Consider the following 23632-nt stretch of genomic DNA (forward strand, 5'->3'; position numbering starts at 1 on the left):
CGCCATAGTATTTTCTTTCCCTCCCTGTGCACATGCGGCACATTCAAGTATGAAGAATACCAACTGCAGCGGAATTCGCTACAGATCTGGGCCCTCCCATGTTTCAGCGTGTGTAACTGAGCTACCCCTGGATCGCGCTGCTTCCTCGACTGCAGGAGATTTCTTTAACATTTAATCCGACTAACAAGCAGAAAAGCGCAGTGCACTGCCCACTCTCCCGCCCCGGGCTCCCGGCTTCCCCACGCCGCACAGCGCCAGGAGCCCAGCCTCTTTCCTGGGAAGGGTCCCGCGGCTGCTGTGGCTCGCACGGGGCCAGCTTGTCATAGCTCTAATGAAACCTGGACCGCGCATACAAGGCCCGGCCACGGACCGGGCAGCACTCTGGCGGGGCGAAAGGTAGAGTCCAACCGAATCGCTGGAGCGCGCGCTCCCGACGGCTCTGACACGCAGTAGTGGGAACAGCGTGCGGCGCGCGCCCCCGACGTGCAGCGCGAGGCTCCGGCTCGGCGCAGCGCGGCCCTCCCGGCGTGCACCTCGCGCTCCCGGCGTGCACCTCGCGCTCCCGCCGTGCACCGCGTCCCTCCCGGCCTGCATTGCGGCGCGCGGAGCCCGAGGCCCCTCAGCGCAGAGGCAGCAGCGCGGCGAGTGGCCGCCGTCGTGAGGCCGAACAACATGGAAGTGTAAGCCGCCCTGGGACCCTGGCGGAGTGGGCAGCGCGGCGGGGCGGGGCAGCAAGCCCGGGGCTCCTCGGCGGCGGCCTTCGGGTACGCGGGCCCGCGGCGCGTTCCAGGTGCGCGGGCCTCCTGCTGCGTGCGCAGGTGAACTGCGCGTCTCAGACCGTCCCCGGCGCGGGCGTCAGTCCCAGGGCCCGATGGGGGGACCCGAGCCTCGCCTGCAGCCCCTGCTTTTTTCTTTTGACACTGTGTTCGTGCAGCTCAAAGAGAAAGTTTCCCGAACCAACACTTGTCCTGCTGCAATATTTTGACGTCATCTATTCTCTTACTGAAAGTATCGACCCACCAAAAAGTTTTTAACCCACTGATGAGGTCTAACCTGTGACTTGAAAGACACCCGTGGTCTTCCTTCTGCAGATTCCTCAGATCCGGGGACACTCAACATGGTATATAAATGTCGCAGAATTTGCTGGGGAATTATAATTGCACGTCCTCCCATAATCTTTAAATCATCTCTGGGTTACTTACACAGTAAGTGCTAGTAAATGCTATGGGAGTAGTTGTATTGCATAGGGAATAATGACAAAAGTGTGCACAATGTCAGTATGGACACTTTTTGCTAATATTTTTGGTCTGCACTTGGTTAAATCCGAGGATGCAGAACCTGCAGATCAGGAGGGCTGACACTGTATAATACACTAGTCTGAAGTTGTCATTATTTATTTCTCCCTCTTCTAGAACATTTTCTGGCAGCATACAAATTTGCTCTAATTTGTCCAACTTAAAAAAATCTCTTGTCCCCACATTCATATCTACCTGTAGCTCTGTTTCTGCTTCCCATCTGCTTTCTGCTTGTGTATTGGAGATTAACTCAGGGGTGCTTTATCACTGAGCTACATCCCCAGCCCTTTTTTTTTTTTTTTTTTTAGTGTTTGAGATAGGGTGTTGCTAAGTTGCCGGGTGGGCTTCAAACTTGCGATCCTCCTGCCTCAGTGTCCTGAGTCACTGGGATTACAGGTGTGTGCCACTGCACCCGCCTACAACGAAATTTCTTAAAGTATAGTTTATCCCCTTATTCTGTCCACCATTCTGTTGGACTTTGGTTCTCTCTACTAAAATGGCTTCTGTGAAGACGGTCTGAGCACTTCATCTTGTCAAATCCAAAGATTCTTTTTTCTGGAATCAACTGTCTTGATCACTCAGCAGTTGATAGACAAACTAGAAACTCTATGACGTGCACTCCTGGACTTCCTTGTGCATCGGACTACTTTTCAGCATCTTTTCCTGTCTCTTCCCTTGCTCTGTGTCTAAATGTTGAGATATCTTAGGGCTTAGTCCTGGAACCCCTCTCTTCACATTTGCTCTGTCATTTTACTCATCCATATGCTAATGGTTCCCCAAAGTGTATTTCTGGCTTTTATCATCTGCCGGATTGCTTAGATTTGATAAATAAATAAATAAATAAATCTTCCTCTTTCCTCACTCCTAACAGCCAATTTGTTATTTAAACTTTAGAGTGCAATTTGAATTTAGAATACATTTTAAATGCAATTCCTTTCCACCTTCTCCACCCAGCCTTGGAGTCCATCTTTGGTGGTCTGGGTTAGCACTGGCCTTTTTGGCTTTCACCCTTGCCACCCTTTCCATTTTATTCTCCACACAACAACCAAAGTGATCTTAAACTTTAGCTGGACCAGGTCACCTCCTGTGTAAAACCCTTCAGTGGCCTTCCATTGCACTTAGAGGAATGTACATCCCTTGCTGTCTTAACCCAGCCTTATCTCTTGCCACCCTCCCTTCCTCCACCACACACACACACACACACACACACACACACACACTTCCTGCTTAATAGGTAGTTCCTGTGCCCTTCCAAGCTCTTTCCTGCCTCAGATCTTCGTGTTGCTCTTCTTTCTGACTGTATACTTTTTCTCCTGCCTTTTCCCTTATTCTGGTTGAATGTCCCTTTTCAGGGTTACCCACCCTATTTCTTCAGTCCAAAATAAGTCTTCTTTTTTATCTCATAGCTGCTCGGTTCACTTTTCCCTTAAATAATTGTAAGTGGTAATAATAGATGGTTGTTTACTTCCCTAGTCCATAAGGGCTGGGACTGGTATCTGTTCACCTAGTGCTTAGCACTGCATCCACCACAGAGTAGGCATTCAGAAAATGTGTGTTGAATATAGAAATATAACAGTGTTAGTTTAATAAATATAAATTAACTGGCTAGCATCCTGACTGGTGGGCATATAGATTTTCTGATTTTCCTAAGTGAAACAGATGAAGTCAGTGGTTTTTACTCCTATAGCAACCTGACAGCTTCTCCCAAGAAGTTATTGGCTTATTGAAACCATTCAAGAAATTTTCAGCTATCAACTTATAGAAAGTGAAGTATGCTGGGGTAGATAAAGTGGTTTGGTAGTGGAGGGATCAAGAGGCCTCACTTCTAGTTCTGTGTGGCCTCCAGCATGAGGTGTGACCTCTGGCAGTTTGGTCTACAGCATCTTCAGTAGAATCCTGAGACTCTGAGGCCACTCCAGGGACCTGAAGTGAGGAGGCACAGGGGAAAAACTTTCCTGAGGTCTTTCTTTTTTCTTCAGTTATGATGTAAATACCCACTGAGTAAATAACACACATATTTCAGAAGTTTCTTAAACGTGTATGTTTATTTATTTTTAAATTTTTTATTTTGGGTACCAGGGATTGAACTCAGGGGCACTTGACCACTGAGCCACACACAACCCCAGCCCTATTTTATATTTTATTAAAGACAGGGTCTCATTGAGTTGTTTAGTGCCTCGCTAAATTGCTGAGGCTGGCTCTGAACCTGCGATCCTCCTGCCTTCGCTTCCTGAGCTGCTGGGATTACAGTCATGCACCACTGCACCAGGCCTAAACATGTATATTTATTTGACTAAATGATAATTTAAAAATTTCTTGACCAGGCAGGGCTGGGGGTATAGCTCAGTAGCTCAGTGGTACATGACTTGCCTGGCATGAGGCCCTGGGTTTAATCTCCAGCTCTGCCAAAAAAATCAAACTTCTTGGTCATTGTTAGGAAATAATGTCTCAGGTAAAAGAACATAAAGTAGTCACAGCAAATTTAACAGCTCTATGAGCAAACAACTTTTTTTTTTTTTTTTTTTTTTTTTGTACCTGGGATTGAACCTAGGGATACTTAACCACTGAGCCACATCCCTAACCCCTTTTTAAAAAATATTTTGTTTAGAGACAAGGCCTTGCTGAGTTGCTGAGGGCCTGGTTAAGTTGCTGAGACTAGCTTTGAACTCATGATCCTTCTGCCTCAGCCTCCTGAGTTACTGAGATTATAGGCATGTGCCACCATGCCCAGTATGAGCAAACAGCTTCTTGATCATTGTTTGGAAGTGATGTCCTCAGGTAAAAGAACAAAGAATAGTCATAGCAAGATTAAGAACTGTTCTTTATGAGGCATTTACTGTTAAGCTAATTTTGTCTGGTTCTTTGGAATCATCTGTGTACCTGGAAAGCTCTTTGTTTCCTCTTGAACTTAGTGCGCAGAGTAAAGAAAATGGATACTGTTGTCATTTGTGTCATTTTTTGAGGATTTTTTCAGGATTTCTTCCACTTTATAGCTAAAAATACTGAGGGTCGAAAGTTAGTATGTAGGTAGTGATTCAGTAACAGGCCTGGAAAGAGGAGGCTTGCTGGTTGATTTCAGAGATGCTGCTACAGCTGACATCTGATTTTGAAGCCTGTGTAGCTTTCTTATACCAAAGCTTAACTTTTGAAAACATGAAATGATAGCATAGGTCGAACATGGAAATTGAGCAATTCTGTTCGTCATTGCATTCGTAAGTTAACTGTGTGGCAATTAGTAGACACTGTTTGTGTGGGCTTTTGTTTGTGTGCTTTTAAGGAAAATCTGTCAATAGATCATTTTGTGCTGTTTATTTAGAATTTGGTTTTCCACAGTAGTTGTTCACATTCATTAAATTGACTCAGCAAGTTAAATAGATTTTACAGGTCAAATTTCAAATAATCAGTTTCAGCCCAGTAAGTCATTATGTAAGGAAACTGTAGCTAGGAGTATAAATTCAGTCTTTAAAATTCATTTGGAATATTTAAGCACCTATAAATCAGTACTAAGTTTTACAGAAGAATTTCATACTTCTGCGTGGGTGGGCAGTTTCTCTAGGTCTGAGCACATGTGAATGTGCTTCAGAGAGGTTTTGGCTTCAAAGAGAAGTGCCTGCTCTGCAGGGATCAACATTTTTTAAGTGTGTAGTTGACAACATGCCAGAGGACGGATTTTTTGGAGCTCTCAAAGGCATTGAATAGAAGTGTATTTTATATCGTCAATTATAAATTATAGCAGTGACTTTTTTTAACCTTATGAATTCTTTATTTTACATGTCCATTTTCCTCAACTTTTTAGGTTGAAACATTTCAGACCTAAGGAATAGTTGCAAAAGTGGCACTCAAATACCTTTATACCCTTTACCTAGAGTTACTTATAAACATTAAAAATTTTTTTTTGATTGTAGGTGGACACAATACTTTTATTTGTTCATTTTTTATGTGCTGCTGGGGATTGAACCCAGTGCCTTATGCGTGCTAGGCAAATACTCTACCACTGAGCCACAACACCAGCCCACTTGATGTGATGTTTGCTGTATTTCGTTTGTATACGCACAAGCTGTCTTTCCATTCAGTGCATTCATACCCACATATCCCCCCCACCCCCCCACCCCCCCACCCCCCGCGCCCACATAGTTTACTGTATCACCTGAGAGTTGTAGCCCTCATGTTATCCCACCTCTTATTGAAAAGGGGCATTATCTCATGTAACGCAGCACCATTGCCACACCCAGGAAACTGAAGCACTGATGTAATTACTATTATTAAAACAGTGCATATTCACATTTCTTCTCTTAGCCAATAATGTCATTTTAGCTGAGGTTTTTTCCTCTGCTTCAGGATCCAGTTAAGAATTGTGCATTGCATTTAGTTGGCATGATTCTTTCATCTTCCTTACAAAGTTTTCTTAGGCTTTGTCTGCGACATTGGCCTTGTGACAATGATGTTGATATTTGAAGAATCTAGGCTGCTGTTTTGAAGAATGTTCCTCAGTTTGGAGCTGATTAAATTCTCATGATTAGATTCAAGTTAAACATCTTTTTTTTTTTTTTTTTTGGCAGAGTTGCTTTAAGGAATGTGTCTCAGTGCATCACCTCCTTATTATTGGTGCTGTTAAATTGTATAACTTGATTAAGTTAATGTCTGTCTGATCTCATCTTGTTCCCAACAACCTGTCACTTAACTCCTTGAGGTTAAAAACTTACTTTAAAAGAGTTTCCTAGTGTATATAGCTTATTTAGACCTCCATAAAAGACAGAAATTGTACTCATTGGCCTTTTTTGGGACAGGGGTAGGGGAATAATGGAGAATGTACCAGACTTTGTTGATGTTAAGCAGTGTTCTACCATTGAAGTACCAACCAGCCCTCACCCACATTTTACTGAATAAAGGAAGGCCTAGCATATCTTGGCATATACTCATATAAATGGGTAAAAAATTATTTATATGAAAGAAGATAAATGAATGCATTAGCTTCTGCCAGTAAGAGTGTACAAGATGCAGTTCTTGTTTAAACATCTGTTGTTCTCCTAGTTTAAACATAGATTCATTAAAATGTATGTTAAGGGGCTGGGGGGTAGCTCATTGGTAGAACAGTTGCTTAGTATGCATGAGGCCCTGGGTTCAGTCTCTGCACTGCAAAAAATTAAATGTATATGAAAGAGAATTTCCCTTCTCTTCCTATATCCTAGAAAAGGCAGCTTATATTCTTTGGATTCTTGCACTAACTATTGACTGAATAATGGGGCAGTAACTTGGAAAGGCTTAGGATGAATCTGTCAGGGAATGGAATATTCTCCATGATAGAGGGACAGGGTCTGTTTTTGAAAAGAAGTTGTAATAACAGCACCTGGGATGGATCCATTGGCCCTGAAGAAAATTGATATTTGTACTTTTCCCCCATTCTACTGTTCCTAGAAGGAATGTCTTAGTACCTTGACATCACAGGTACAAAATGCTCCTTTGAGAATATGGGGAGTTGTAACTCAGTTTCTGACAAAGACTGGAGGGAGCCTTGTGGTGGATTCCTGATTAAGTAGACACTGTTTGGTTTATCATGTTCAATTTTATTTTTTTTTTAAATATTTATTTATTTTTTAGTTCTTGGCAGACGCAACATCTTTGTTGGTATGTGGTGCTGAGGATCGAACCCGGGCCGCATGCATGCCAGGCGAGCGCGCTACCGCTTGAGCCACATCCCCAGCCCCTCATGTTCAATTTTAAATGAACCATATCACATAATACTGTTGTCCTTCCTGGATTGGGTTCTTTTTAAAAATAATATTGCTTGTGACCTTGTGATTATTGGGCAAAGCAGTACATTTGTGAAATGGTAGCCATTTGTTGAATTACTGCTAGTATTTGACTAAGTTTTGTGTGCTGATGACCTTGGGTCATGGTAAGTCCCCATGGTAAGCACCTGCCAGCTTTGCTGTATTTGTTGACTGGGGAAATCACCCATCTGTTTGCCTCACTTTTAAAGTTTTGTCATTGTCATTTTTATCGTCTAGCTCCATTCCTATTTTAAGAATATATAGTAGTCCCTGTTGCCCATTATGTCAAATCCAGACTACCCAGTGTGAATTTCTGGATTCTGATTACTGGTTTCCATTCATCTAATCCAGTCTCATTTTTCACTATTCTGTAGTTATCTTCCACTTTTAGTTAGACTTCTTACTGTGTGACCTGGAGCTGATTAGTTAATCTCTGAGTCTCAGCTTCATTATTTATAAAGTAGGGATCATACTAATAGCTCCTGTGTCACAGGAATTTTAGTGAGAATAAGGGTGATTATCTTTTAATAATAAAAGGGGCTAGGGTTATAGCTCAGTGGTAGAGCACTTGCCTAGCATGTGGCACTGGGTTCAATTCTCAGCACCGCATATAAATAAATAAAGGTACATTGACAACTAAAAAAATATTAATAGCCTTTATTTATAGAGATCTTAGTAAGTACCAAGAACTGTACTAAACTTTTAAAGTTTCTCGTAGCAGTTTTATGAGGTAGGAAGAGGTGGTGGTGGTGGCTAAAGTCATAGTAATGATAATAATAGCGTTTATGGAGCTTACTGTTTTCAGATACTCTTCCTGTTTCAGTTTAATCCTGTGTACACTTGTATTTTATAGATAGGAAACTTAAACATAACTATAAAATAACTCCCAGATTCACTTAGCTAGTGCATGGTGAAGTTGGGTTTAGAATCCAGGCTGCCCTTCCAGATTTGGAATTATCCCCATTTCTTGTTTTAGAGGGATATACTTAGAAATTGATGCACTAAAACTTACACACCTTATACATGGTAGGGCTGGGTTATGTACCCAAATATGTCTGACTTCAAAATTGTGTTCTGGATTGGCATACTACACTGGCTCTAGGGTTCTGAAAGTAAATACTTTCTCATGTGATATTGTAGGGTAGATCAGTTATAATTTGACATGTCACATTGCTGTGTTCAGTCATATATGAAAGATGATAGTTTGCACTGTTTGGTTCTCAGGTGCAACAGGCTGTTAACCACTGCCCGATGTAGAGACTCTTGAGTTGACAGAGGATGAACACATTAACGTTTTGTGGATGTCTCACAGGATTCCTGGCCATTGCTGGAATTCCTGGTGGATGTTAGGTAGGACACTGTATCAGGCAGATCATTTCTGTTGGCCAATGGGAAGGGTCCCTGGGTTCAGAAGGGAGCGGCACTTGGTTTCTCCAGGCATCTCTGGCACCCACACTGTCACTGTTCCTTGAACCCTCCGTCCTCTATGGTCTTGCCCTCCTGTTCTTCCTGTAGTTCACTTCTTCCATGTAGTTCACTTCTCGACCGTCTTCACTTCCCAAGTGCTGAACTCCGGCCTACATGGATTTGGAATAAGTGTCATGTTTTAGTCACCTGCCTGCTGTGGCTATAAAAAGGACAGTCTGCTCTGAAATTGTCCTCAGCCTGATAAGACATGTAGGACTTAGGACGTTTCTCAGTTTTAGGTTCCTGAACTAGATGACTAGCTCTTGGCAACAGAATTATTTTACAAGAAGAACGCTCAGGAAGGCTGTGAGCCTGGACTGATGATGGCTTCTTTTCTTTTGCAGGAAGGATGCAAGCTCTGCACTGCTCAGTAACTATGAGGTAAATAGCTCTACAGTGGGTCATTCTCTGTCCTTCCTGATTGCTTGCCCTTCGATGTAAGGATTGTTGATTAGAAATCATTGAATTCATTTGGATTTTCCACTCTCAAACAGGACAATTGGCACTATCTAGTGGACCTTGAAGTACTCTAAGCTTGGTACTTTGGGGAGTCTGGTAAGACTTTGGTTTATAATAGATCCCTTTCCCTAAGTCCCAGAGATTATAGGTCATCTTTTGGGATGCCCTCGAGGAACAGAAGCATTTGTTTTAGAGACATTTCTGAGTGCCCACACAAGTTTCCTAGTAAAACATTTATACCTTTCTTTTTTTAAATGTACTGGGGATTAAGCTCAGAGATACTTGACCACTGAGCCATACCCCAGCCCTAGTTTTTGTATTTTATTTAGAGACAAGAGTTTCACGGAGTTGCTTAGCACCTTGCCATTGCTGAGGCTGACTTTTTTTAGTTGTAAGTGGACATAACACCTTTATTTTATTTTTATGTGGTGCTGAGGATCGAACCTAGTGTCTCACGCATGCTAGGCAAGTGCTTTATCTCTGAGCCACAACCCCATCCCCACTGAGGCTGGCTTTGAACTCGGATCCTCCTGTCTTAGCCTCTTGAACCACTGGGACTACAGGTGTGCGCCACTGTGCCTGGTTTATGCCTTTTCTTAATTATCATCCTTGATTTATAACATGCTTATGTTACTTTGATCTTTAATAGTCACAAAGGTATTAACGTCCTCATTTTGAAAGTAAGAGTTCAGTCAACTCACCATTATGAATAATTTAATAAGATTAACAGGTTTTTAATTTTGGGGGCTTGAGGGTGGAGCTGTTGGTGAAAGTCAGGAAAGGGAAATATAACAGTATTTTTACCTGCCTCCTGCTTTGCCTGGATCTTGTTTGGTACTAGCAAAACCATTTGATGGGTTAGTGCCAGGTGTAGAATGAACCACGTCAGTTTTCTGCACATCCCGTCAAAGGCCAGACTTGTGGAGATGTGGAGGAAACCTGGGTCTCTGGCTTATGCTTGATATGTATGCGGAATAAATGCAGTTGGGCATGCTGGTCTTAAAGGTTAACCCTGCATGGCTGCTGCTTGTGATAGGAATGCAGTGGGGTGAGGCCAAGCCATTGGCTCTCAGGAATTTCCATGTCCAGCTTGGACTTGGTGTGGTATTTGGGGGGAACACAACATTCATTTGAGTCTTGTGCCAGTCTTTCTGAAAGGACTAGTTGGTAGGGAGGGTTTGCATTGCACCAAGTTATGGTCTCTGAGCCTCTATTGCCCTCACCTTTCTGGTGGACTCTCAAACAGGAAAGACAGACCACCCACCCCCATTCCAATACTAAGGCAGATATTTTTTCTTTGTGGGGAAAGTTTACTATTTAACATCTATAGCATTTTTAGATTTTTATTTATTTAGGAGTGCTGCGACTACACCCAGGGCCTCATAAGCTAGGCAAGCTCCCTGTCACTCAACTAACTACACTCTCAGCCCATCCGTTTTTTTAAAAAGAACTATCACTTGCCTCAGAATTTTTTCTTTTTTTCTTTCTCTTGTTTTGGGACCAGGGATTGAACCCAGGGCCTTGCACATGCTAGACAAGTGCCCTACCATTGAGCTACCTCCCCAACAATTTTTTTTCTTATAGAAAGAAATTATACTAAATATATGTATTAGGCAGACTCCTTTTAAAAAAATATTTATTTTAGGAACATTCACTTTGGAATAGTGAATATGGCTTTGAGATCAAAATCAGTAATGTAGTATATATTGATAGGAAACATTTGAAATATTTTAATTAAACTAATGAATGTATTTGGTGTAGATAAAAGAACACTTAAAAATGTTACCTGCGGGCTGGGGTTGTAGCTCAGTGATTGAGCACTTGCTTCGAATGCATGAGGCACTGGGGTTCAATCCTCAGCATCACATAAAAAAATAAATAAAAACAAAGATATTGTGTCCATCTACAACTAAAAAAAATGTTTTTTTAAAAAAAACTCACCTGCTTCTGGGATGCATTTGCTCTAAACCAAGAGTTGAGAGGCTGGTTTATAGGAAGTAAGGAGGTATTAGACTTTCTTATTTCCCCTTGTAGTAGGTACATTTCTCAGATTTACAGGAATCTTTTGTGTGTCTCTTCCTAGGTGTTCCAGTTACTAACTGATCTGAAAGAGCAGCGCAAAGAAAGCGGGAAGAACAAGCACAGCTCTGGGCAGCAGAACCTGAACACCATCACCTACGAGGTGAGCCCGGCTGCTAAAGCCCGCCTAAGCCACTGCTGGGAGGCGGTGTACTCTGCTGATGGCTGGCCTCTTCCCTGATTGGAGTGGGTTGGCAGTAACCCAGGTTCTGTTGTTTAGAGAGGGAGTGGAGTGGAAGACTGCCTTCACTTGTAAACACGTTGTACTTTTGGGGTTTTCCCCCTGAACTTTCCTCAAATTCAATGGTTCCCTGGGACTAGGCTCAATGAAAGCCATCATTTATAGTTACTCCGTGTTTCAGGGAAAGGATGCAGATGAAAAGTGACCAAAGGGCTGGGGATGCAGTTCTGTGGTAGTGTGGGAGGCCATCCTCGCACATGATTTGAGTTACCTCCCTGGCTGGGTGAGAGGTGCTTAGACACAGCTGTGTTAGAGCCTTCCCCACCCTTTCCCATGTTCGAGGGCTTGTCTGTGCAGAGGCGTGCCTGGCCACTGCCCTGAAGACCCAATCGTCGCCCCTGACCTTGGGATGCTGCCCCCCTTAACCTTCACTGGATGGGAATTTCCCTTGAATTTTTCGTTCCCCAATAAAAGCCCACTCCCTGGCGTGTTCTCTGTCTTTCGCTAGTCTCTTCTCTAAACCTCGCCACCGCATTAGGTGGCTGGAGACGGGAGCTAGGAGAAGCCGTCTAGGAGCTGGTATTAAAGGTAATGAGAGTCTTGTCCCTTTAATTTAAAACTCCCTAGCAATTACTTATGAATCAAACCTTCTTTCATGAAGCCAGCGCTGGTCGCGTGGCAGATGGTAGAGCACATACCTAGCACGTATGAGGCCCTGGGTTTGATTCCCAACACTGCATTTAAAAAATCTCTTATTTGGGGCTGGGGATGTGGCTCAAGCGGTAGCGTGCCCGCCTGGCATGCATGCGGCCCGGGTTCGATCCTCAGCACCACATAGAAAACAAAGATGTTGTGTCTGCTGAAAACTAAAAAATAAATATTAAAAATTCTCTCTCTCTCTCTCTCTCTCTCTCTCTCTCTCTCTCAAAAAAAAAAAAAAAAAAAAAAAAATCTCTTATTTAGCCAGGCACCATGCCTGAAATTGTAGCTACTTGGGAGGCTGAAGCAGAGGGATTGCAAGTTTGAGGCTAGCCAGGACATCTTATGGAGATCGTATCTCAAAATGGTAAATTTAAAAGGGTTGGGGATGTAGCTCAGTGGTAAAACACCACTGGTTCAATTTGCAGTACTGGAGGAAAAAAAAATAGCCAAGAAAAGAAGAAAATGGGAGCAAAGTCCAGGATATATACCAGACACAAAATTTCCATTGTCTTCTCCGTTGGTATCAGGACATATGACTCTCCAGAAATCATTATGCGGCAATGTGCACAGAATATTGCCAATCAGGGAAGCTCTCGCAAACCTTGAAGTCCAAAGTTGTTGCAAGCAACCAACTTCCACCCTAAAGCTGAGAGACTAGACCAACCTCTGTCCTAAGTCACATAGTTAAGAGTGTCCACGGTGCAAACCTAATCTGGTGGTACACGCCTGTAATTCTAGCAACTTGGGAGGCTGAGGCAAGAGGATCACAGGTTGAGGTCAGCCTCAGCAATTTAGTGAGACCCTATCTCAAAATAAAACATTGTAGCTCAGTAGTAGAACTCCCCTGGATTCATTCCCCAACAAAACACACACACACACACACACACACACACACACAAAACTGTCCACTGTGAACCATGGGCCCAAGCAAGGGTACTCCCATTAGGTATAGCATTCCAACGACCTCAAGATTACCTTCTGGAAGCCCAGGACAAAGGCCAGAACTTTTCTTTTTTCTTTTCTTTTCTTTCTTTCTTTATTTATTTGTAGGTGAGCACACAATATCTTTATTTTTATGTGGTACTGAGGATCGAAACTAGAGCTCACACATGCGAGGCAAGCACTTTACTACTGAGCTATAGTCCCAACCCCAGGCCAGAGCTTTTCTTTGGGCAATGCCAGCTTCTTTATATGCACAAGAAGTGATATGTTTTATTGCAGAAAGCTTAGTGCTGAGGGCATAAAGAAGAAAGCAGAAGCCGCTCATCACATGCTGGCTGGCTGCAGGTTTGCCTTGTTCTTTCCAACCTGTGCTTTGTCCATAAAGAATCTTTCTTGTCTTTTCATTCTATTTCCTTTCAATTCTGATTTTCTTTTCTTTCTATTTCCTTACAATTCTGATTTTTGCCCCTGTAGAGAATTTGGTTTTAATTGTCTTTATTTCATCTTTCCAAAGACATTACTGAGTTTTATTCAAATTGTCCTAATGATTTTCAGGGAAAATAGAGGACTTGGCACTCCCCTCCTCACCCTCCTCACCCTCCTCCTGCGGTTTGTGCAAAACTCCATCCCTCCCATGTTTGTTCATGTTCTCTTTCATCACATAGTCCTCTATTTCTTAGAAGGTGGTGTTTGTTAGTTTTTTGACCACATTTCAAACCATTCAGTGTTCCTGCTCTGTATACTTAGATTAGTTGAAACTTGCTGCCACTCTCCCTTAAGTTCTTATGTAAGAAAGTTATGGTAGTAAATGTCTCGAGGCTTGTGATACTTGATAATATATATTTCTAGTGTTTTTGTTTTGTTTTGTTTTGGTTTTTTGTACTGGGGATTGAACCCAGTGCTTAACTACTGAGCTTGAGACACATCCCCAGCCCTTTTTTTATATTTTATTTAGGGACAGGTCTTGCTGAGGCTGGCTTTGAACTTGTGTTCCTGCTGCCTCAGCCTCCAGATCCCTTGGGATTACGGCAGGCACCACCATGCCTGGCTTATTTCTAGTGTTTTTAATTTGAACAACAACTTGTCTGAATATGAAGTTCTCGGGTTTTATTGGTGATCAGAGAAAAAGTTCAAAATGTCCTGAGTTTAGTTGCAAGGGTTGGAGGATGGAGTGGAGTAAAGGTAGAGGCTCATCAGTGGTAATTTAGGGCCAGCACACTCCTGAAAGGCTGCTGAAACCTGAGCTCTGATGCCTTCCCCACCCCTGGCCCACCACATGCTGTTTGCAGTGCCCTCCATCCAGAAGCAGCAGGTTTTCCCAGCTCTTCCTCACCTCTCTCATTTGCAGCCAGTGTAATATCAATGCAAACAGCTATGCTTCCCTATTTTTGTCGTAAAAAAATATTCTTGTGGCAAGTATACATTGGTCAGTGGTGGAGCTCTTGCTTAGCACAAAGATGACCCTGGGTCAGTCCCCAGCCCTACAACAAAAAAATAGTAGTAAATGCTCTGATCTGCTGGATATTTCTTAACTGCTAACTAGTTCTGCTGCTGGTAGTTGTGGGAACTTATCCCAAGACCTGGTCTTTTTTTGGTCTAGCATTTATAATAGCTCAGTAATCCCTTTTATTTTAGAGCTTCCTGGGTCTCTCTAGAGTTTTGGTTTAACATAGGTATTATGTTAGGCAAGAATCTAAGACTGATGTGATTTTTACAATTTTTGAGAGATTCTTTGACACTTAAGGCTACTATTTATTTTTAGGTTTGAAATTCCTCTCAAATTATGTCAAAGTGGGGTTCCCTCTTTAAAAAAAAAAACAACTTTTTATTTTAAAATTATTTTGCAGTAGAGTTACAAAGATAATATTGGAAGTTCCCAAAGACTTTTCCCCCTAGTTTTCTCTAACATTTAACATCTTAACATAACTAGGGTACTATTATCAAAACTAAGCAGTTAACATTGGTATATACTATTAAACTAAGGATTTTATTTTTATCTCCCGAGTTTTTCCACTATTATCCTTTTTATGTTCCAGGGTCTAATTCAGAATACCATTTTGTATCGGTAAGATGACCACAATTTAATTATAAGGATGGAGAATGGAGAAGGGCAGAGACAAGGAAATTCGTCAGTTAACAGCTGTGGGGATTCCAGTTCACATTGCTGAACAAGTGTTGAAACATGTACTCAAATCCCATCAAGTGTGCAATTCCTGGGCTCCTAGCCCCAACCAGTCCAGCAGCATTGACTCTCCTTGGGCTGCTCTCCTGTTCCAGAGCTTCCTGATTTGATGCTCTGCCTTTCTTATTCTGCAGCCAGTCTAGGTTCACTGTAAACATCTTAGGCTTTCCTTCCCTAAATTTCTGTCCTAAAAATACTCTTGGCTGTAGATCTAGTGGACGTGTTTTCTACTTTTGTCTGCTTTGCTGCTGGTAGTTGTGGAGATGTGTCCCAGAAAACAGTGCCTTTTTTTGCCTGGCATCTGCAACAGCTCAGTAAGCCCTGCTTTTTCAGAGATCTTCAGTCTCAAGAGTTCTCGCTCAACAGTATTTAGTTAATATGTCTTACTAATATTCTCCAATATTAGTTCTTTTTTTACTTTCCATGACCCTGACGTTCTGAATAATAATGGTCAGGTATTCTGTAGAATGTTCCTTGATTGGACTGATGTTGTTTCCTGACTAAACTGAGCTTATGGCTCTTGAGGGAAGAACCCTGCAGAGATGACGTGCCCTTCTCCTTGTGAGACTTTGGGGTGCCTGGCACAATGTGATTTTACTGATGATGTTGACACTGATCACTTGGTGAAGATGGTGTTGGCCTGGTTTCTGCATGGTAAAGTGATTTTCTCTCCACTTCCTTATTCTCTTAGGAAAGAGTCCCTGTCTCCTTCCTTCAGGGGAAAGGGGATTAAGCATCCCCTCTTGAAGGGGAGCATCAAAGAATCGGGATGTGTTAGAACCAGCACAGCATTAGCAGGTGTTTGGAGAATTGCTCTGAGGTGGGCAGATGTCCACCTGACCCTTAACTTTTGACAGTTAACTTAGTATTCATCAAGGGGTCTTTCCTGCAGTGATTATCAACTGAGGTACAATTGCCTAATGGTGATTTTCCCCCTTCCTTTTTTCTATAAGAAAAGTTGTCTGTTATTTATTCAATTGCATATATCCTGTGATAGTGGGAAATACATATTTGGTCTTCATCTCTGTTTCTAAACAACTCAAAATCCTCGGACTCTCTGAAGATTATTTTTGTATGCTAATGAGTTGACTGATATGTGTGTCCTCTAGGTGGCTTAAGAATGGGGCTGATCACCAGGAACCCCAAGGCAGGATTGGGGGCTGAGACCTTCAGCCTACACTGGCTCTGGGGAAGAGAGAAGAGCTGAAGGGTAGTTGATCCCCAGTGGCCTGTGTGTTCATCAGGTATGCCTATGTAGTGAAGCGTCCATAAAAACCCAGAAGGATAAGATTTGGAGGTTCCAAAAGCCAACTGCAGCTTCCTGGAGGGGAATGCCATAGAGAGCTCCCTGCCCCTCCTCTTGTGCCTTCCTCTGTGTAATTTTTAATCTCTTTTCTTTTATCCTTTATAATAAACTAAACATTAAGTGTTTCCTGGGTTCTGTAAGCTAATACAGCAAATTAATGGAACCCAAGGAGGGTTGTGGCAACCTGAATTTCTAGCCAGACTGTTAGAGGCACAGGTAAAACAACCCTGGGCTTATGAAGGGGTGAGCAGGGAAAAGGCAAGGGCTGCTGAAAACCACAGGGAGCCTTACCTGATAAGCACCTGGAGGCTCTCTATGCTGGGAATGTGACCTTTCAGCCAAGGTCACATTCCCAGCAGAAAAGCTGTTTCAGGGTCTTGTCACATTCTATCAACGTGGCGTGGACCTTCCCTTATCTCAGCCCCCAATCACCTTGGCAACTAAAACATCAAGACCCTCTCAAAGAAAGCTTGCTGAGGGCCTTTTAAAGGGGGCAGGAAACTGAGGCAAAAGCAGGGGGAGTCAGTTTTCTTAAAGTCCCCAACTCGGCACCACACCATCCTCTCCTGGAGACAGGTAGGTGGTCAGTCCAGGCAGCTAGTATGCTATCAGTCAAAAGTAAAGAGATGGGCCTGGGCAGAGCTCCCTGGAAACTGCTCTGACCCCCGGCAACACTGGAAGGCAGAGGCCTTCTGTCCCTCTCCTCTCTGAGAGGACCCTCTCTCTCCCTTCTAACAGACTCAGGCCCGTTACCCTGGAAAGCAACAGCCGAGCAGTCTGGGGTTTGGAGAGCTGGCCTGCAGGGTTGAGCCCTCAGTCTGAGGCCCGAGGCTCCCTCCAGTAGGCAGCATCAGAATGTTGGATTGGGGGACACCCAGTGATGTCCACTGCTGATGTAGCCTTGCGTACTTGGTAGCAGGAAAAACCATATGTACCCCGTGTCAGAAATGTGTTGGACGTTTTCAAGGAACTGAGTTTGAGTTTGTTTTTTCTGTACAATCCATAGAGTCTTATGGTGATTTTATTCTTCAGGTTCCCTCTTTTAAAAACATTTTTTTTTTTTTTTGGTCTGAAATATGGTAACATAATTGTCAGATTGAGTTTTTGTTTCTCTTTTTAAATGGAATGAATTTTCTTCTAAAATTTTGTTGATTTCTCCTGTTCAACTTCACACTCCCCCTTCCTATCATATGAAGATTGGTTTTTCTGAAGACATTTATTTATAGAGGATTCTTAAAACAAAATTTCAGAATACTAATTTTTAGCCATTGCTCCCTTTTTCTCAGTAGGTTTCTTTTTTGTTTTTTGTTGTAGACGCTAAAATACATATCAAAAACACCGTGCAGACACCAGAGTCCTGAAATTGTCAGAGAATTTCTTGCAGCAATGAAAAGCCACAAGTTGACCAAGTAAGTGAAGACCAGCCAAGTGGACAAGAGGGACACGTGGTGAAAGTGAAGGCTTCCCAGGGCTGCCCTTACTACTGTGTGGCTACAACACCCTGGGATAAGACAGCTAAGAGGTGTACAAGTGCTTCGGGAGCAGGGACAGAACCTCATGTTTGTCTCAAAGTCCTTCTTGGGGTCCCAGTTCACATGGCCTAACCCTCTACCTCCTCCCCAGTGATCAGGCCAGATTGGATTAAAAGGTTCACAGTAAGGTCATTTGATACTTGGGTTGATATGAGGCAAAAGTGCCTATAATGTTCTCTCTGCTCTTGCTGTGTCCAGTTACTTTTGGTCTTTCAGCTTATAAAAATTAACATCACTATAAATCGAGTTTACATGAGAAAAAAACTACTTAAGTTTTCTACACCACCCCAGCACTAGGTTTTTATCAGTTAAGACTGGGAGGGCTTAACACAGGTATCTCCTATCTTCAAGGGATTGTCTGTCAGGTAAGGCTCCCTGTGGTCTTCAGGGGTCTTCCTGCTCCTCTGCTTACCCATTCATGGCTGACTAGCATATGGGTGGGGCCTTTAAGGACATCGTCTCTAAATTCTTTTAGGGTATTTGGGCCTGGTTCAGACTGACTGCCTCCTGCTGGGGGAGAGTGAAGTTGGGGGAGGGCCATGGGCAGTCCAGGGTTCCATGTGGGGGTGGGTGGGTGATTGGACAGGGATCCTGCTAGGACAACAATAAGAAGGCAGAAAAGCATTGTTTTCTGCAGACAGCACAGAAGCAATCAGTTTTATCATCCAGTCCCTGGAAACCGTGAAGATAGTAACTCACTGAAGCTTATGGTGGGGTCCAAAATATCATTGATTTTAATACTAGTGCTGATGAATTCCAGTAGCTTTTGTTGTATCATTCAGGGTAATGGATGATTTTCTTTTGGAGGGACAGTGTAGTGTTATTTCTGGCACACAGTTGCTACACAACCAGTAAACTAAGAACGCTCCTCACCTGACCTCTCTCCTTGAAAAGAACTCTGAAGACAAACATCTTGCATGTGTGTGTGTGTGTTATATATATTTTATTTTTCATTATGCTAAAATATACATAATACTAACCACTTTAAGTATAATATTGATAAATATTATATAGCCAATATCTAGAACTTTCTCATCTTCTGAAACTGAAATTCTGTGTATCTTAAACAGCTCCCCATTTGCTCCTTCCCTCTCCCTGGCAACCTTCATTCTTCTTTCTATTTTTGTGAATTTGACCCCTTCATATAAGTAGAATCATATAGTATTTGTATTTTTTTTTAAAAAAAATATGAGTATTGTTTAATCTCCCTTATTTTTTCACCATTTTAACTGTTTTTAGGTGGGTGTTAGGGGTAGTAAATGTATTCACACTGTACAGTTTTCACTACCATCTATCCACAAAACAGTTTCCATCTTTCAAAGCCAGAGTTCTACCTGTTTAAACAGGACCCCTGCCCTCCTAGCCCCTGGCAGCTGTCACTTTGCATCTGTCTCTGCACCTGAGGATCCCTGAGTCCCTCCAGGGAGTGTGTGAGTGCAGTGTTTGTCCTTGTGCCTGGCTTGTTCAGCTTAGTGTTTTCAAGGGGTGTTGTGTTGCTTGTGTGGACACTTTTTTTTTCTTCAAGGCTGAATGATATTCCATGTTATATATAAACCATATCTTGTTTATTCAACATCCAGTGATGTATACTTGTATACTTGCCAGCCTCAGCAAGTTATTGAATTCCTAAGGAACTTAGCGAGACCCTACATAAAATACAAAAAAGGGGCTGGGGCTGGGGCTCAGTTGTTAAGTACCCCTGGGTTCAATCCCCAGTACCAAAAAAAGATAACCCCATATTTATTTATTTGTTGGTACTAGGGATTGAGCCCAGCAGTTCTTTACCACTGAGCTGTGCCCTCAGTCCTATTTATTTATTTATTTATTTGAGGCAGGGTCTTGTTAAGTTGCTGAGCGTCTTGGTAAGTCATGATCCTCCTGCTTCAGCCTCCCAAGTGGCTAGGATTATAGGCACCCAACTCATTTTTTTAAAAAATATTTTTAGTTATACATGGAACGATATCTTTATTTTTATGTGGCACTGAGGATCGAACCCAGTGCTTCACATGTGCGAGAATGAGTCACATCTTCCTGGTTGGGATAATTTTAAGTAGTGTCCTGAGCATTTAAAATATGATATTTAAGTAGTTGAGTCTCTGACTTCTGTTAAGCCTCTGGTCGATGTTATTCTTCCTATTGGAGTGAGCAGTCAGCCCACTTAGGCTCAGACCTCAGGCCAATCTACCTTCCAAGAGCAAGGATTGCCGCATCTGCTCAGTTTCTGAAGTCTGGGCTGCTTTGGGTCTTATTTTGCATGATGGTTTGATTTGCTCAGTGGCAGTGTGTTTTCTGTGCTGGTGTGGTTGTCACTGGGGCTGCCCTTGGGGTGCAGCAGGGAGAGAGCAAAGAAAGGGAAATGGGGCACTTTGCACCTGAAGGTCTCTTCCTGCTGCTGTTTCTCTGCTGGGGAGTTGCCCTTGAGTTAGGAAATTCATCTGGATTTTCACACCAGATTTCTCTTGAAGTTTTCTTAACTACCTGTGAGCCACCCTAGGTCCAAGGACCTAAGAGGAGCGTGGGTAAGAAATTCATTTCCATACTCTCCCCAGTTGTTCTTTATCTGTTGTTTCCCTCAATCCACCTGCTTTGGCTTGCTTTACAGAGTCCTCAGGCTATTGCTTTTATATTCTGTCCAGAGATTTTCACTGTAATCAGTGGAGAGACAGGCCTTAGTGGGCTTATGTCATCTTGTCTACAAATTTTTTTTGTCAGTACTGGGGATTGAACCCAGGGCCTTGCATATATATGCTAGGTAAGCACTTCACCATTGACCCACATCTCCAGCCATTTTTTTTCCGTTGCCCCACCCCCACCTCCACCCCTACCCCTCCTTTCCCTTTCCATAGGGTCTTGCTTAAATTGCCCAGACTGACCTTGAACTCAAGATCCTCCTGTCTCAGTCTCCTGAATAGCTGGGATTGCTGGCATGCACCACAGCACTCACTTTACAATAGAAGTCTTTTTTTTTTTTTTTTTTTTTTTTACACAATAGAAGTCTTAATGGTTGATTTTTAAGGGTTTTTTTTTTCCTCAGCTAATTGTCTGGCTGTGTTTAGCTTCCTAATCTTCCATCTTTTTCACTAAATATGGATGTGGCTACGGTTCAAGAAAGCTACAGATAGAAATAACCCTGAAAAGTGGTCCTTGACTGCAATCTGCATAAGTTTCGAGGATTAATTTTAGCTCTGTTTTCCATTTGAACCCCAAACTGAGGATTTATAAAGTCCTTTGTGGCTTTTTAATCTCTGCCTTTTATTAAATTGGTCCTATAGGACTCAGGATGGTTTCAGTGGTAGAGTACTTGCCTAACATGCCCTGGGTTCAATTCCTAGCATTGCAAATAATAATAACAACAACAATAATAAATAACAAATTGGTCCTCTGACTACTAGAGCAGAAGCTGCAGTCAGGGTTGCACAACACAGGAGAGGGAGCCAGCAGACTTTTTTCTTCATGGCTAGGTCCTGGCTCCTGGCCCCAGTGCCTAGTGACCCAGGGGCTGCTTGCCCAGTACCATCAAGACTTATACCATCTTGTGCTAGTCAGTGCAGTTTAAGAGAGGAATTCCATTTATAATGGGAATTGCTGAAGTCCCCTTTAATTTTTATATCTGAGTATCCCAAATAAGTTTTGTTTTTTCACCATTGGCTCAGGGAAAGGAGATCCAAAATGTACCCATAACAGACCTGGTTCTATTAGTGTAGCTGGGGCTCCATTAATTTTCTTAAATCTCTCCACTGCTAGAGTCCTTGAGGGTAGCAGAGGAACCATGTTTCATATGACTTCATAGTGTTATTCAGCAAAATGATAGGGTTGGAACTTAACTCAAAATCCCTTTGATAATGTTTCACATAATTTTTTTCTACAGTGTGTTACTTCCCCTCCCAGAACATTTGTTTCTTTAACCTTTTTACTTTTTGCTTGAGGCATTTTGTCCTCAAGGGTCTGTCGCCTGGTTTATAGTCCAGCTCTCATTCTGAGATAGTGATGTCTGCAACGGTCAGAGAGGACTTTCCTTTACAGCCCAGCTTACTTAGTCTGTAAAGAACATTAGAACCCCTAAAAGGAGTCCTGTGCTCAGACTACTCTAGGTCTTGATACAACATTTGGGACATATACCTCTAGGACCAGAAAAACTCAAGAGTAAATGGGTAGATGGTTAAGTTTCCCTAGTATATAGAGTCTGATTACCCTATCTGCTTTCAGAGCATGGATCCCTGTCCCATGTCTTCGCAAAGTTCTAGACTAGTCTTCTTCCATGAATTCTGGAAGTCGCATTCCATAGCTTTCTTTATCCTTCAGGTTTTATTTGTCTCATGCCAACTTTGTCTTAGTTACTGGGAATGCAAAGATGAGTACTTTATATAGTGAAGAGTCAGTGCAGGGACTGGGGATGTGGCTCAATTGCCTACCATGTGTGAAGCACTGGGTTCAATCCCTGGCACCACATAAATATTAAAAATAAAAAATAAAGGTATTGTGTTAAAAAAAAAAAGAGTTCAGTGGTAGTGGGGACACAGTGAAGAGATATTGCAGGGTCAGAATTTGAGCTTATTTTGTTTGGAAGAAGTGGCAGGGCTGGGCATGTGGCTCAAGCGGTAGCACACTCGCCTGGCATGCGTGCGGCCCGGGTTTGATCCTCAACACCACATACAAACAAAGATGTTGTGTCCCCGAAAACTAAAAAATAAATAATAAAAAAATATTTCTTTCTCTCTCTCTTTAAAAAAAAGAAGTGGCAGTAGCTTTATTATAAAGAAGTCAACCAGATGCAGGTGAGGAAATGTTTCCTCAGCAGGGGAGTACCCTGAGCTGAGTAAGACATGGACTCAGAAGGTAGGTGGGTGACTTCTTCCAGTGTGGGAAGTTTGGGTAAATGGGATATGCGCTTTTAGGGAGAATAGAGCGTTATGGCTTAGAGACCGGCCTGAGACCAGATTTCAGGTGGCCATCAGGGTTCATACCAAGACATGTAGGGAGAGGAGGGCTATATGCAGGATACCTGGGGTGATGCTGTTTGCCATTTATTTATTTAGGTACTGGGGATTGAACTCAGGGTTGCTTAACCACTGAGCCACATCCCCAGCCTTTATTTTATTTGCTAATTTATATGTGGTGCTGAGAATTGAAACCAGTGCCTCGCACATGATAGATAAGTGCTCTACCTCTGAACCACAACCCCAGCCAATCCTCAGCCCTTTTTATTTATCTTTTTTTTTTAATATTTATTTTTTTAGGTGTAGTTGGACCCAGTGCCTTTATTTTATTTATTTATTTTTATGTGGTGCAGAGGATCAAACCCAGGGCCTTGCATGTGCTACACGAGCACTCTACCACTGAGCTACAACCCCAGCCCCAGCCAGCCCTTTTTATTTTTTATTTTGAGATGGTCTCGCTAAGTTGCTGAGGCTAGTTTTGAATTTGTGATCCTCCTGCCTCAGCTTCTTGAGCTCAGGGGATTATAGGCAGCGGCACACCAGCTTGTTTATGCCTTGTAAAAGATAGATAGAAAAAGTGGCAGCCCTGTCTTTTGACAGATGCCTTTGTCCTACAATCAAGAGGTCAAAGTGGCCTTTAAAAACGGTGAGGAGCCCTCAGACATCTTAAAATAGATACCGTCAATCCCCGGCACAGTGGCACATGCCTATAATCCCAGCAGAGTGGGAGGCTGAGGCAGGAAGATGACAAATTTGGAGCCAGCCTCAGCAATTTAGCA

General features: G+C 42.7%; 1 protein-coding gene across 6 annotated transcripts in view; it reads left to right on the top strand.

Annotated features, from left to right (window-relative positions):
- The first annotated feature begins 561 nt into the window (after positions 1-561).
- Positions 562-23632, top strand: part of CRCP (CGRP receptor component) — a 34962-nt gene continuing 11891 nt past the window's right edge. Inside the window, exons 1-6 of one of the 6 annotated variants that reach the window (XM_081298391.1) lie at positions 581-680; positions 8878-8914; positions 9028-9088; positions 9322-9383; positions 11076-11174; positions 17699-17793. In XM_081298391.1, the coding sequence (XP_081154517.1) occupies positions 17771-17793 (23 nt within the window). In that variant the 5' untranslated portion in view covers positions 581-680; positions 8878-8914; positions 9028-9088; ... (1 more) ...; positions 11076-11174; positions 17699-17770. The other 5 variants (XM_081298390.1, XM_081298393.1, XM_081298389.1 and 2 more) reach the window with 5 other exon arrangements.

This window comes from Spermophilus citellus, assembly GCF_964194105.1.
Source record: "Spermophilus citellus genome assembly, chromosome: 6".
In the NCBI taxonomy this organism is placed as follows: domain Eukaryota; kingdom Metazoa; phylum Chordata; class Mammalia; order Rodentia; family Sciuridae; genus Spermophilus; species Spermophilus citellus.